This window comes from Polyodon spathula, chromosome 1 (genome assembly GCF_017654505.1).
Source record: "Polyodon spathula isolate WHYD16114869_AA chromosome 1, ASM1765450v1, whole genome shotgun sequence".
NCBI lineage: Eukaryota > Metazoa > Chordata > Actinopteri > Acipenseriformes > Polyodontidae > Polyodon > Polyodon spathula.
This window is the reverse complement of record NC_054534.1, coordinates 66699447-66716719: the sequence shown is the minus strand read 5'-3', so window position 1 is coordinate 66716719 and position 17273 is coordinate 66699447. Positions and strand designations below refer to the sequence as shown.

At 34.2% G+C, this 17273-nt stretch overlaps 1 protein-coding gene across 1 annotated transcript in view; it reads left to right on the top strand.

The window, feature by feature from the left end:
- Nucleotides 1–17273, top strand: part of ttc29 (tetratricopeptide repeat domain 29) — a 56421-nt gene that overhangs the window by 22406 nt on the left and 16742 nt on the right. Inside the window, exons 6-7 of the mRNA XM_041263705.1 lie at nucleotides 8000–8212; nucleotides 9264–9349. Coding sequence (XP_041119639.1) covers nucleotides 8000–8212; nucleotides 9264–9349 — 299 coding nt within the window. The remainder of the gene's footprint in view (nucleotides 1–7999; nucleotides 8213–9263; nucleotides 9350–17273) is intronic.

The window sequence follows — 17273 nt, the reverse complement described above, 5'->3', positions numbered from 1 at the left end:
ACTCTTTGGATTCCCAGGATGCAGCGCTTCGGCTAGGACAGAAGGAAGGGGGGAGTTGACTATCTTGTGTATATAGATCTTTGGAAAAATCTACATTCCCTGGTACAGTCAACTTCATGAGACAAATACTGAAAATATTCTGATAATGTATTTAATTTATTATTAAAAAATAATTTGTTTATTTATTAAATTCATTGGAACTATATAATATATTATATAGTAATATATTATATAATAATAGTAATATAGCATAGTAATATATTTAGGAAAAAATAAACCTATATTAATTTTTAAATATAGGCACAATAAGACACGACAGGGTATTGGTTGTGCTAGAATAACAGCGCTTCCCGGGGCTAAAGGCTACACCCCTGGGCACGCGGTTATTTTATCACAACCAACACCCTGTCATATCTTATTGTTTACATATCCGACCACAGTGCCCCACATGCATGTGCAACGCTCTGGTGGGTGTTGCAACCAAACTTTATTGGCCTACTGTATAAACTGTATAAACATCTCTGTCAAATATAAACTTAATTCAATATTATGGTAAAAGTTATGGCCATAAAACATTTAGTGATTTCTTAATAACAATGCTGTACACTATCACATATATATGTAAATGAACAGTCGGAATACCGCTGTGGTATAGTACAGTAATTCAATTTTTGTAACTGGAAAAAGGTCAATTGGAATTCCTAGTGAACGTTAAGTTAGTCCATGGTGAGAATTCAGGAAATAAAGTTTTAAAAATGTTAGGTTATCCAGTTTTCAGAGAATTGATTTGTCATTTGTATTTTGCTGTATTTTTCAAAGATGACTGAAGTATTTGATACAATTGTTAAGAGATGCTGACATCTTTATCTTCTGAACATTTTGGTCTTCATTTATAATAGAAAATGGCTTACAGTACTGCTTTTGTATGTATTATTCATGTACTCTTGTAAAGATGTAAGGTAGCCTATGTTCTTTCCACTGGTTATAACAAATTTTCTTGTAAGAATTTTAATCAAAACCAATTTATTTTTTAATGATAAAGCAAAATAAACATATGGTATTTATGGTGTTAATATGTTTTTACAAAAAAGCTCTGTTAAAAAATATAGCAATTTATTTATACGCTGTATCATCTATTAGCACTTGAATTCTATTAATTTGAAAAAGGGTAGCTTTAACAACACATTATTGGCACTGCTTACGTTATACTTCCCTGACTTTACAGAAGTGTCCCAATTTTTCTTTGGATCTTAACTGAACACAGAGACCTCATAAATTGATATTCTATTAATATGACTGACAAGACAATAGAAAAAAAAGTTAGTGTTTTATCAGCTCCTTGTTTATGATCTTGTTCCCTTTTCCTTATTAAGATTCAATTACAATTATTTGGATGTTGAATATTAAAGTGGCACAAGTCTAAGACTAATTTAGGAATTTATTCTGATCAGTTGTTGTTCTGTGCAGTTATTATAGATTTAGAAATAACAAAAAAGCAAAAATGCAAAACATTAAATTAGTGTTAGTGCTTTCCATTTAGCATGCATTTTAGAACTTTAGCATACATGATAAGAACTTTGTGGGTTGTAAAGGTATTCTGGGTATTTTTTTTTGGTAGTTATACAGCTAATTAAACCTACAAAATTTACTTGCACTTCCATTAGTTTTAAATTAGGTAAATATGATAGAGCAATTGGGGAGTTTTCATGTGTGGTTCTTTACACGTGAAGTGGTTCATGTGTGGTTCTTTACACGTGAAGCACTTCTGGGAGAACAGCTTGAGAGGATCAGGTTTGTGGCCGAAAATAATGGCCACAGAGAGGGTTAGGATAAATCTCATTTACTCGTGAGCATGATGTAAAAAATGGGAAATCCACACCCTTTTTCACATGAAAACGTCCACTGCTCCCAATTCAGACAACCTTGGAGCATACGTGGAAGATGTCTGGCACAGATCTCTATAATACATCTCTGCTGGTTTTCAGCCATGGTGAAATGCAGTAGCTGGGATGGACAGTTTCATTACCTCTGGGTTCTTTGTTCTTTAATTAATAAGTTGTGTGATAAATTAGTTGATATTATTCACTACTAACGCTATGCCACCCCACCAATGGACATTTGAAAAACAATTTGGGCAAGAGCAGTAAAACACATTATTAAACAACCAGGCATGAGGCATTTACAAATCCCAGCTTTATTACAGTTTCACTCAAACAAGATGTCATCTGACAACCGTGGATTTCCTGGTGAGATTCTCTCGTGTACCTGTTCTCTGTGCATGGAAAACACATTTTCCCGAGCTGTCTGTGAAAACAGCACAAGAACGCTACACATGGCTAATTTGTATATTGACCTTCTCCTTTACCCTTCATTTGCATGACGTCAGGTGAAAAGAGGGTCTTTGAGTAAAATAAACTGAGCCAGTGGAAACCCCAATTGTGTAGGGTCATTTTTCATTTGGCTCGAGGACAATGTCTTGAGAAAAATTAGAACACCCATGGAAACTGCCCCAATGACAATACAGACAGTGACAGTGTAGCTACAACCAAACATAGTTTTACAACAGATGCCCATTTCCATTCAAACCTACAGTTCTCTAAAATTGTAAAGCCCCTGAATACTATACTGTAACAGGGGTGTTTTGTTACTGTGTGGTTATCTGCTGAGAGATGAGAGAGACACAGAGGGTTTGAAGTCAAAAGCACTGCTCAGACATCCACCTTTTATTATTTACAAGCGGTTGCAGCCAGTAGCAGCGGTTGATGGGTGCCACTAGGGTACCAGCAATGGTAGCCCTAGTGCGGAAGGACATATATACAGGTGCACATGAATATATGTCCAATAATGCAAAACAAACAATTTACAAAAACTAGGAAATAAAAGGTGGCCAAGCTTTGGAGGTCCCGCACCAGGAACCTTTTTCCTAACACAAATGACATACATTTAGGAGGGATTAAAATCCCCTAAATGAATCCCTTCCCTGAAGTATACCAAGGATGCCGGTGGTCCTAGATCTCGGTTCACTCAACCAGGTCCTAAATCAGTTAACTGCCTCTTAGCAGCTTCAATTAACTACATTAGAACCTGCTTAGAGTAAAAACCTGGACTGGCTTGGATATCAAGGGCCAGAGTTGAGTATATATATATATATATATATATATATATATATATATATATATATATATATATATATATATATATATATATATATATGCACATGTACCTACTGATGATATATAGCTAGTAACCTATTGTATTACATTTTATTAAGCATACAAAATTACAAAGCTTTACAAATCATTAAACTTATGCAATTCAGTAAAACATTAACACCTACAGTTAAGGTAATGTAATACTGTAATTACACGTACCATATACTAAACTTTGAAAATCATCAACTTTGACACATTACAGAACTTTAGGAATCATTAAACTTCCAAAAAACTTTGATACTTGCTGTTAAGGCATTGTAATAACATGCTGAATAACAGACAGGATCTCCAGCACTTATTGATGAAATAGAAGCAGACAATGCTCCATCTAAGGTTTTGGTGGTATGAATAATTCTGTAACTTCCATTTGCCTCAGTCTGCTGGTCCTTTTATTGTCAGCTAAATCTCATAGCTGTTTTAGCAGCAGAAGCTGTGTGCATAATACACCACATGTAATTCATCACGTGATTACAGGTCTGGTCTTTTTTGCTTACAGTCTGGTTAAAAAAAATAAAAATAAAGAAATATATATATATATATATATATATATATATATATATATATATATATATATATATATATATATATATATATATTCTTTATTTTTATTTTTTTTAACCAGACTGTAAGCAAAAAAGGAACATTAATAATAAATCATAGATTCCAAATATTCAATGGGGTTTATTATTGCAGTGTGGAATTTCTTTATAAAAATCCAATCAATTACATAAAATAATTAATGCTCTGAGGCTTAAGGTATACTTAGCATTACCTTCTAGGTCACATACTACATCTTAACTCAATATGCAGTTAAAGCAAGTTTGAAAATTTGAATTTAATGATTAGTTGTCTGCCAAAGTATTAATATATTGAAGTTAATTACACTGTGCTGATTTGTGGGACTGATTTTTAAACTAGGAACTGTGTTTTTTTCACAAAAACCACTTCAATTTTTTACTTAAATTCTGAATTCTGAGTTTCTTTGAATTCCCTTTCTTACTGTCCTGAACTACCATATTATTCCACCCAGGCATTTATAAATAAAATGTTTAGCACCATGTCTGACTCAGGTTTATACTGTGATGATAATGATGAGTCGAAGTACTGATTCTTTAAGAAAAATGTAGCTGTCGAGTGACGTATACTTACTGATTTTAACAGCAGCCAATCAAAATACTGTTCAGATAGTTAAAATGTGTGCTAAGGTTATGAAAATCAAAAATCCACATATAAATATGTAAAATGCCAGAAAGATTCCTATATAAACAACAGCTGTGTTTATACCTTCCGCTGTATTAATTTAAATGCATTTACCAAACAATGTTCAGTTGTCCAATGAGCTGATATTTAGGACTAAACTGATTTTTCATGTGTATATCTGTGACTGTTTTGTCAGTGTTGCATCATTTAAATTAATCATGTGTAAGGCCCAGTTCAATTCTCATGCAGTTTAGCAGGAAAGTCCCAACAATATTGTTTCCATGTGTAGAGAAGGTTACACGAGAGTCTCTCCTGAGGAAGTCCATGTGACATTGTGTTTGACGTAAATGGTTAATAAAGCTGTGATTTGCTGATGGATTGTGCCTTTTTGTTTTAATGTTGTCGTCCACGCTTTTTGGGGTTTGGAGCAGAGGTCTTCACGGGTCTACCCGGACCCGAGGACCCGAGACCCAACCCGTATCGAACAAGTTTTCGGGTGCAAAATTGTCACTCAACAGTTGGGTCAGGTCAGGTCCAATTTTGTTTACTCAGTAATACACAAACTGTCAATTACTATTAAACAGGCTTTGGTACTAAAAATCACTTTATAATTCCTGTTGCATGGATTGGCTATGACATGGTTTGCAGAGCGCAGTAGCAACGTGACCCATATTGAAGGTGTTTCTTTTAGATCATTCTTAAACGTAATCGATTTTTATTTTTTTTTATTTTTTTATTTTTTTAATGAAAGACTAATTCCATGACAAAAGCTCACATAAAAATGCAAGTCTGCTTTGTGGGAATCATTTGTTGCTATTAGACCTGGGTCGGATCTGGGTCTAATAACAATAATTTTACATCGATTATATATATATATGCTCAGGTCTTTTGCACCCTTAGTTAACTTCCGTGCACTTTTATTAGATGCAAAACAAAATAACAAAATAAAAACTTAACTCCCACATGGACCACTCGCTGAACTTTTCCCCAAACTATCTATTACGGGACCACTAAGCAGTTTACCCTTTTCAAAACTCAGTTACTGGACTCCCAAGTGGCACATCCAGTAAAGACGCTACGCCGGAATGCAGGATGCAGCTTATAGTTTGGAGATTGTCGGTCCGAATCTAAACTATGCCACTGCCACCGCGCACAAGTGGCCAATTGTTGCCCGGATGGGGTAGAGGTTGGATTGGCTGGGGAGTCCTTAGCTCACCGCACACCAACGACCCCTGTGGCTGTCAGGTCGCCTGCAGGCTGGCTTGTATGCAGTTTAGAACTGCGTGGTCCTCCAACGCTGTAAGTTCTGAATATGGCTGCACAGTGGGCTTGTAGAGTGAAAAAAAAGCAGACGGCTGACGGCACTCATTTCAGAGGATGCTAGTGCCCATCTTCGTCTCTCCTTCACAGGTTTGATTCTGTATACTTCAGGCTCTTCGTTTTCATTTTTTTATTTTTGACCACGTGACGTCCCTTTTTCTGAGCTGACTCCGCTCAATTAAAAGTGGAAAAGTGTTAATTGTGAAACAAGTTCACTTTAGTTTTTTCTCCTGTAATTTGACTGAGACTGTGACTCTGTTTCATTGATAATTAAAAAAAAAAGACAGCTCCTTATTTTTTATTCTAACCGAAGGCAAACAGTGTGTGAAGTTAAATTGATTTAATTAAATCTTAATTAAGAAGAAACTGTTATTTGCAAAACAGGTTCTAACATTTTTGCAACAAGTCATTAAGATTTTAAATCCGGGAAAAGCAATTTAACTGATGTTGCTTTTTGTGTTCAGTTTTTTTTTTTTTTTTTTTTTTAACATTATCTCATTCAAGTTACGGGAGGAAAATCAAGAGTGATCTTGTTTCACAATCAATGCTTTTTCAAGAGTTTAATTAAGAAACGGCGTTGACTTAATATAACTTTTAAAGGGACATCACGTGACCAAAAATAAAAACCAAAAACAACGAGCCCTTTGTATACTGTAGAATATGCATTTTAATAAAAACAAAACACTTATCAAAATGTCAATTAGCTTTGAAAGTATAATTCATAATGTATTCCTACTCTCTTTGATAATAATATTTACATTTAAAAATTGATTTATTCTTCAACTTCTGTTGTAGTGACAGTCCTTTGTGTCTAACAGATCTTTCTCATTAGTTTTCCAATTATTATTCCTTTTCTTTTTATTTCTACCAGCAAAAATCTACACACTAGAAAAAGTGAAACAATTAGCTTCTCCCAATATTGCTGAGGTGTAGAGCAAGAGCAGGTCAGTCAGTGCATCCTGCAGATTCTGACATTTCAAATTACCTGAACAATACCTGAAGCAATCTCTGGAACTAATTAACATCCCACCTAATTAATGACAGGGCTAAATGTACACATCATTTAAAAGGTACCCGAAAAGAAAAGCATGCATTTTCAGGTTGACCAGATAGTGCTACATTTTCTCATATTCAAAAAATGCAGAATCTTCTGGTATTTTGTCTTAAGTGGAGTAACTATTTTTCCATCAAGTAATCAATGCACTGCTGAATGAGTTCATTTTAATGCACTCAATCATGCGTCTAATGTTCATAGCTTACGGGCGCAGGCATCAGTAATGCAGGAATGTTATATGGCTTCGGTTTGGGCCATTTCATAAAATATTCATGGATTCAAAAATGTGCATCAAAATAGGGACAGAGAGAATTACATTTATGTTGCTTCTTTAGTGGCAGCTATGCATTGGCACATATTTTAAGTATTATATATATATATATACACACACACACACACACACACACATATATATATATATATATGATATATATATATATAATTATATATATTATATATATATATATATATATATTGTGTGTAATTTTTGTATTTAACGTGTGCATTTCAATGTTTATATAGCTCTCGGAAACGTAAAATAAAGGTTTTCTTGTGCTGACATTACACAAGATGATCTTTGAATAGTGTTGAATTGTTTTATATTATAAAATATTGAAAACATTGCAACTTTTCTTGTATTTAAGTTGTACAGTAATTACAATTTAATCTTGTAGGTTTTATTTGTCGTAATAATGTCTTAAAGAACAGAGATTTCCTTCAAATGGTAGTACAGTATGTTGTTTCTTTTAAATTGTAGTACATATTTACACTTCATTTGAAGAAGTGAAACTAGACATGACAAAGTACTATGCTGCAATTGACAACATTCAATTGGACTATCACTCTAATCATCACTAGTCTGCCTCACACACTTGCCCTAATTTATCAATGTTTGCGTCACAAGCCAGTATGCCTACAGTAAATACAAGGTAGTGCAGTGACTGAATGTACACACTTTTCTAGTTTATTCACTAATTTAAAACCTTACTGTTTTAATAAGATCTAAAGCTAAATGAAAGAACCCTGCATTCACTGCTCACTCATTTCAGCGAGGGGTTAGAATGCTGCTACCTATTTGTAATTGAACCACAGCGTCACTATAAACAACCATATCAAAAGTATTCTGACCTGACAAGTGATTAAAAAATGTAAGTACTTAAATGTAATAAAATAATATGGTAATGTTAAATGTTAAACAACATGTGTATTGCAGGTCAGCTGGAGAAAGCAGCCGAACATTATGAAGTATTCCATCATCTGACACGGGGGCTGACATGGAAGGATACGGCAGGGCGCACTCACAACTCATGGGGCTGTGAGAGTCTCTGGAGGATTTACACATTACTCGCAGACAAAATGCTTGAAAATAAAAAACACGAGCAGGCCATCAAAACTCTAATAAAAGCCTTTGAAATGGCAAAAGAAGGTGGGTGGAAAATAACACTCTCAGACCCCTTTCTTTAATGTGCAGGCCGATGTTTTCCCAAGAGAAAAACTAAAAATCATCATATGCTTAGCTTGCTGATTATGCTCCCTGAATTCCAAAGACAAATGCAGTCAATATACCTACAAATCTGACCATAAAATAGAAGTGCCTTTCTTTCTCTTTACGTCGAGCTGATGCAGTAGTTTCCATTAGCTGCTTGAAAGCCAGGCTGCAGAGAATGAATCTTGTTTAGATGCCTGAGCGTGACTTACAACACATTTGGGTGGTTAAAGACAGTAGTTTCCCTTATTAGTATTGTAGAATGCTGTGTCTGATTCATGACGTCACTACCTTTCTTTGGTCCAGGTTTGTTTTGTCACTACTTATAAGTGAACAGATGACAGAAGAAATGGCAAACATGACAGGAATTATAAATAGCTTTTAAAAAGTTTAGAATTTATGAGAACATAAAGATATATAATAAATTGAGATAATCTATCATTTACAAATAATAAATAAATTAATAATACTACACAGACTTCCTTAAAGTACAGTAAGATGTAAATGACGAAGATAGATATGACTATAATACATATATATATATATATATATATATATATATATATATATATATACACACACACACACACACACGTTTGGCACAAAGCAACTGGGTAATTAACTTGTTTTCTCGTTCCTGAAGTCCCAATGAGCACATTCTCTTTCAATTTATAACATAAATTATCTGTAACCACTGGAATAAAACATATACAGTGGCTGATTTAAGATATTGGGGTGGCTTTGGGTAAGTTATTCTAAGAGCCCACAAAGTCTATGCGACTGACTGGTGAAATAAAAGTCAGAGCAGTAAACCTCAGGAAAAGTACTTGCATGGAAGGCCCCGTGAGGCAATGGCCCCAGTGCACTGTGGTTAAATCTGCTACTGAAAATATATTAATAAAACTAGGGGTGGGCAAATAAGTAGACAGTGGTTGCCATTCACATTTAAAATGCACTTTTAATATTTTTTGTACCACCTTTGTATTTGTAGTGGGTGACAAAAAAATAGAAGGAGAAGCGGCGTATCGTGTTGGGCAGGCCTACCACAGATCCGGAGATCCAGAAGCAGCTACTTCTGTAAGTACTTACAACTTTCATGTTATGTTCATTGTTTGTATAACATTTTAGTTATGCAATTATTTTGTGTTAGAGATGAGAATAGCTTTAACATGTACTGTACTCTGAATTTGAATTTGAAGTACAAACAAAATTAATGATTAATTGGTTACTTTTTTAGTTTGTACTCTGAAAGGCTAATTCAAATTATTTATAATTATTTATAATTTCTTCTCCTGAGAAATACCCTACTTGTCTGAGATATTTAAATTCAATCTTTATAAACATTTACACGGAAATATAACGTTTAAAAAAAACTTTTAAGAAAATAACATACAAATATATAAATGTTCTCTTTTAAATAGCCTAGTTCAAATGTTGTGCATGATAAAGTTGCACTACATTTAACTGTAAAGGGAATATATATATATATATATAAGTTTGATTGTAACATCATTTTACTGTTCCAGAAAAACTAGTAATAGTTATTCTCCTTAGAAACAGGGCATGTATTATACCAAAATTACTCAACCACCCACTGTGCTTAACCTTTGACTAGCTCGCCACATTGATTTATTTCAAATGTGACTTTTAAGCAAGACTGCAAATCTAGATTTTTTTAGTGGTTTTGTAAAATAGATCTCAGTTCAATGAGATTGTATCTGGAAGAACAAACAAACAAAAAAAAAAACCTTTACTGTGTGGCCCATGCAGGTAATTACCATACTCTTTTTGATGATGAATTAAAACACTAATAGATTGTTTGACCATGTAAGCTCTATGATCTATTGTATTAGGATGTGTTGCCAACACATTAAATATTATTATTTTGAAAGACATGGAGCAATTAAGTTTAATTTGGGGCATGCTGAATAAATAATATCATTTTTCATTATCATGTTTCTAAGTGGTGGTTTGCACTCCATAAACTCAATTAAGGTCAAACCTAAGTGGAGTCTCAGTGATGTCTCTCTATGCCATGCAATAGAGATCTGCAAGTGCCCCCTTTTTAAGAATTATTGCCTAAGATTTTCATTTAAATTGTCATTTTAATGGTCCCTTCGTCTAACCAGAGCTCAGATGCATACAGGGCCTCAATCACTGCCTCCCCTCCCATAGGACTTCCATTTGTCATTACACATAGCTTGCAAACTCTTAACCATTAGAAGTCCCTGTGCCTCGTGGTAATGTGCAGTTTGTCTGCAGCCTCAGAGAATGCTAAAGAGGTCCTGACACACAGTTGGGACTCCTGGGGTCTGGGCTCAAGGGTCTTGGTGGTTGTTTGCCTGTTTTCCATCAGAGTTTTCATCTCCTTTATCCCTTTGTGCTGTGGCCCACCTCAGGCAGTCTCCTTAGAGGGGATCTAAGGAGCAGCTGCTGTTAAAGAGTGCCATTTCCTCCTGCTGTCACCACACTGGCATTTCCTATTAATATGCATATTAACTTGTTTCTCTTAGTTCTGAACCCTAATGACAAAGCGGGTAAGCATATGTTTGAAAGATTTATGATCTTATCCAGTAATTAAGAGGTAAAAAAAAAAAAAAAAACACCTCTGAAAAAAAGGACGATAAATTTATGATTCACCATACAAATGTAGAAAACATTACAAGTAAAACATTCCTTTTGATTTATTTCAATAGGAACATTTCATGAGATTTTTTTTTTTTTTTTTATGACAAACGTCTTTATTTTTCTGCTGTTCAACCACAAATGTGGTTGAAAAGGACATGTTTGACACAAAATAAGTTGTTGCATCAAAGACCTTTCTGATAAAACACCCATGTAAATTATTATTATTATTATTATTATTATTATTATTATTATTATTATTATTATTATAATTGGTCATTTAGCACACATTATCATTTATAGTTATCAGACTCCAGTTTGTGTGACATTGTATGTGAAAAAAAAAAAGAATATAAACTGTTTCTTCTATCTAATAATGTATCAGTTGATGTCTTTTAAAATGAATTAATTTAGAATTCATGTAATAATTTACTTTATCTTCGATTAAATCTTAGATGAGTGATGTATGTATTTTGTGGTAAGCTAAAGAAATTGTAATATATTCTCTCAATTACATTATTTACATAATTGATTTTTCTTTTCTTTTTTTTTATAAAAATGAATATTTAAAATCCATCGGTATGGAAAATTATATGCATTTGGTTAGTTAGAGCTCTGTTGATATCTTGTAGGTATTGCTAGATTTACAGTATTCTCAGTAGATACATAAAGATGAAATTATGGCATTGGATAAAAATATACTATATATTTGCACACATTTATTAACCCTTTGATTGATTGATCAGTCATTAGTTTTTTTTTTTTCACTCCTGTTACATTTTTTAGCTTGACATTTATTGATGCTCAGGACCTGGTTAACTGTGCAGGATCAGTATCAAACAGCTATTTGGCTTGATCTTCCTCTAAAAGGGTAATTGCTATAAAATGTTTTCTTAGATAACATTTTACATGACTGTAAGTATGGTGAGAATCCTCTTCAAACGACAGCCTTGTTTTTAAGCAAAGTTTTTTTTTTTTGTGCATTTAAAAAATATTAAGCTCTTTAAGACATTTGGAAATAGTCATAAATGTAGGAAATATAATTAATACTTAAAAAAACATAATCACATTGTATTTAAATCTGATAAAAATAGCTACTATATGTTATTCATCAGTCTTTCTGAACTTTATATATATTTGTTAGGTACATTGTCTTTATGTGAATAAAATTATCATCTGAAACAGGCTGATTGTAAGAACTACAATGTTTTGATTTTGTACAGTCAACTAACCCAGCGCTGACACTTTGTTGTTTAAACAAGGTAAAACTAAATCTGATGTTGATGATCAACTATCAGATTTGTTTAAATATTCAAATTAAAATGTTATTGGCAACAAAATACATTGTAATATTATCGATAACATGATCAAGTGATTAAAATGCTAATTTAAGAACTCAGTTTAACTGACGATATTAAATAATTATTTGTGTTGTATTAAGCTTTTTCTCACTGTAGTTTTTAATTCTGTTAAGATTTAAACATTCTTTCTTGTGCTATCTCACAAATGCTAACTGTTTATCTGTTTGTGCAAGTTCTGCATGGCTTTGTTTTAAATCTATGTACATTTCCAAGTGCAAAGGAGAAGACAGAAGCTTTGATGTGCAAGAATAAAGGTATTATACAGTGTGCGGCAGACCACTCATGGAATTCTACTTATAAGAACTTGTAGACACTGAGGCATGCACATGCATACGGTATGATACAAACGTCTTAGGAGGATACTGCAATTTGACAACCAGGTATATTATAGCTGACACAGGCATGAGATAAAAGTAAACCAGACAGCTGGCCCACAGTACTCAGTACAGTTCATGCATTTGCACTTACCAGTTTAGATATCTTCGTCGACCTCGTTTCTGTCTCTTATTCCTTCATCATTTGTGCACTTAACAGGTCTCGTTTTCCAGTAACAATTTCCCTGTCTGCTGACATGTCATTTGGGCCCTGATGGCACACATCACATTCAGGAAATCTTGAGCTTTTTGGGCTGCGGTCTCACCGCTACTTCTATTCCTGCACTGCTTCCTGCTTGTCATTGCTCAGCACTCAGCACCACACTGGCTTGTTTTGTCAATAACCATTTATTTGTTGCTGGAATAGCAGCAGCCATTACATCTGACCTCCCTGTTTCATCAATTATGGATAGATTATTGGATATGAACATCTGCAAAAGCTTGCTGTTGGACTCACCTCCTGGCTGGGATTAGATAAAGTATTAAACTGTTGTTTATTGTCAGGCCAAAACTCTACTGAGAAGCCAGGGGGAATTCCTGAATCAGAAACTCCCATCAGCAGGCACCTTAAATTGTTTAGTAGTGCCGCTGAGCCCCATAAGATGTTAGCCATTTATTATTTACACTTATTACTAGTTGTTGTTACATTCATGATAAAAGCTCCTGGCAGAGACAATATTTAGTCATTGTTTGTCACATTTGACAATGCACAAAAAGCAAATAAAGCATGTCTTTTCTTGCCTGGCTGTTAAATGTAACGGATGGAGTGCCAAAAGCTACTTCCTATTTGGGGAATTCTTCATTCACCAAGAAACATCACGTACAATATATTTATACCTGACCCACAGTAGGCTAGGACAAAGTGTAACATAGTAGATAAAACAGTGGCAAAAATTGAATATTTAAAAAAAGAAGAAAAAAATAATTTGTTCTTCTTTTGCAAAATGTGACCAGAGAACAATGTGCTGTGTCCTGAATCTGTGCTGATTTTCAATATGTTTCAGGTATGTTAGCCAGAAATTACTTTCTGCAGCTACGCAAAGCAAAGCACAGTATACCAAAACGATGCTTTGCCCTTCATGCCCTGTTTTGCACAGACTTAGTAGGTCATTTTTGCACAGATAAAATATGTAACATACAGATAAAATATGTAACAAGTCTCTGGTAAATCTTTGGCATTTGACCTGTGTTCATATGTTATACAAATAAGTTACACAGTTGAACGTAGTGCTTATTTATTTTCAGGGACATATGTTAAATAGAAGTAGACCGTGACTCCTCTTTTGCAATTCTATGATCGTGATGTTAGTGTAAGGTAATGATTGCAGAAACCGGAAGACACAATTCTAGTAATTAAGTACAAACCTTTCATTTACTAATTAATAACTATTATAAAGGCCAGGCTTAAAAAAATATTTACATTATATATATATATATATATATATATATATATATATATATATATATATATATATATATATATATATACCAGTGTATGCTTTTTTAATACAATCTTCATAATTACAATATAATAGTGTAGTCCCTGCTAAATGTCCAGCACAGTGCATATCTCAACAAAATGAGTTTAATATTCCCTGTGCATTTTGCATTATTAAACAGCACTAATGAGCAAAATTTGTGTTGAGTTTTTTTAAGTATAGCAACAGTACTGTACATTCTCATTACCAATCTTCCAAATATACCAAGCAATCTGAATATATTTCAAGCACTGCGGGTTTTATAGCTGATTGAAGATATTTTATGTTTGCTAACCATTGCAGAACAAATGGAACCACAAGCAAACCAATCTTCAATCTGTCCCAAAGCTGAATGTTTATATTATGAGCTTAAGCAGTAAACAAAATAGACAATTGTGATCGGCTTAAATAAAATTAATTAAACAGCATTTTTTAAATTATAGAAATTGCATTATAAAGGCTACCACACATGACATGTTCCTGATTATTGTATAGTTAAGTTAAATTAAATTGGTCAATCTTGAAAATCAAATAAATTAACTGAAATAATTAGCCAACATTATAAATAATTACCGTTTTTAGCATTTGAAACAGTATGCTGACTCATTAGTGTAATCTTCACTAATAAAAAGTGAAGACAACTGAGTGAGCTGATGAGTCCCTTTTCATTTTACATCACAGAAGACAAGCAGCACTGGCCATGCTGTTGCATTATCATCCCAGTTTTCTCTTCAAATTACTAGAACTTGTTTTGGCATGTTGTACTGGGAAATGCACTGATTGGAGGTCTGCATGAATATCTGTCTCAGGATCACTGAAACACTTCATGAGCTGGTAACTAAATCAATTACATAGTTGCTTATATAGTTTCCCAGGCATTATATACTTTCAGATCTTCTATTTTCATATTTTGTGTTTACTCCAGTCTAAACTTGTACAAGGTGTGAGCACCTTTTTTGAATGAAAGGTGTATGCAGCATAGATGAATGGCTCTTTGACAGAAACATTTTAATTTATTTGAAGCCTTCCCACTGATGATGGGAATGAGAATGGGAGCCCAGCTAACAAGATTTAGGTTTTTGCAGGTATTAGGCTTTTAAAGTCTGTCACCCGCACTTGTGGTTTTGACTACTGAGAGCAGAAACTGATCGAAGACTGTCACAGCTACTGGAAGCAGGCTGATCTTTGGGATACAAATTGAACATTTGCAACAAATATTCAATGACTGTAATGGATTTTAAAGCATATAAAACCAGTATAAATAATATTGCAGCAAATTATGAACAGAAGGTTTTGAACTGAACAAGTGTTAATGTTAGGAAAAACTTGTCTGTTTGTCTTTGTTATTAGAGGGTATAAACTCTTGAAGGCTGGTCAGACTTAAAAATAGGGTCTTCCTCTATCTTTAAGTAATAAAGACTATTGCATGCGGAAACCTGTAACCTTTGTAGAAGAAGGCATCTGGGGGAACTAAACACAGGCTAGGTGTTGAAAATTAACAAAAAGAAAAAGTAACCCTTTCTAGGCAGAACAAATGTTTAAAGCTAAAAAGCTGTTATACCTATTTGATTTTATTGCAACTAAGCACAGAGGTTTTAAAAAGTATTTTATCTAATAAGGAACGGAATTAAATAAACTCTCTGAAGAGAAATAATATATTTGAATTAAAGAGAAACATCATATTTCAACTAACAAGGTAGCGACTTTAATTGGGATGACATTTGTTAGCCAGAAATACAGAGGCTTTTGTTTTACAAAAGAAAAAGCAACTGTTGGACAGAGTTACATTTAAAACTAAAAAATATCAGTGTTGTGTTTATTTAAGTTTTACTGCAGTAATAAACAGAAGTATTTATTTACAGGGAAACTGTAGAGTTTAAAAGTGAAATAATTAAAAGTCTGTCTAAGACACACAGTATAAATCTGGAAGGGCATTAGACCTTCAAAAGATAAGGCTTAAGCCCACATATTTGAAGCTATGTGCAATCCCCTCACAAAATTTGTGACTCACAAATGTTATTGCTTTTGCACAAAAATTAATATTTTCCAACACGGCACAAAACAGTACAGCACATAACAGTATTCCTCAGACGAGTCTACACTCAAATGTAACCTGCACGTGGAGTGCAGAATCAAAGCTCAACACACATCGGTAGCATTGGCACGTCTGAAGTTGCATACCCACCCCCACAAATATATAAATAAGCTACTAAATGGAGAAATGAAACAATGGACCACAGGATAGTGTAGGCTGTGACCAGTGCTCCTTGCAGTATACATAAACATATCTACAGAAGTGTGGACTGTAAAGCAAAACCACCATGCTGAAAACACTACTCTATTCGGAAGCCCCGAAGAAGAAAATCTCAGCATGGAGCCGGACAAGAACGCTGCCTGTGGATGCAGTCTGCACATGTGTACCCCTTACTCATACTCCTGCTGAAAGCCCCTTCCAACTGCCCCCACTCACCACGCACCCTGCTCCTACCACACGTGTATGGCACAATCTACTCTACAGCATGGAGTGCAGATCATTGGTGTCAAAGTACACTTCTGATATCAGTGAGAATAAATAAATGACTAAAAAAAAAAAAAGTCAACTGTGTCCTTATACCTGAGTGTGGAATTACTGGATGAGTGGCATGAAAAAGAAAGGGAGCTTTTGAAGAATGCAACTGCAGGGATATTTTATGGATTGATCCCTTGGGCACTGCTGCCCTTTGCCAATGTTGCTGAGGATAGGGCACTTAGCTAAACTTACGTTATGGAAACATTCTGTGCATTGAAAGCCTGTCACGCTTATCGCAAAACTTAGCCATTTTCATTCAAATTTGACCTTCAGAGCATGGTTGCAGCTTCCTGTTTATTTTTATTTTTTAAACATGTATTAAAACTAGTGATGCTACTATCACAATCGTTCTTTTGAATATAATCATTATATAGGTGTGGATGGAACCTTATGATCGCTGGGAGGTTTCCATTGCTGTAGTACCTCGGAAGTGCCTGCATTCCACTTCAGTGATTGGATGAGTGAGTGCTGGAATGATGTGCTCAGAGTTAAGGCTTGCTTTTTAAAAGCGTTATTTTGTGCCTTGCAAAACTGGTTTTGTGCTTGGTGCATAATTTCGAACATGGCAGGATCTTGCAAATTGTCAGCCACTCC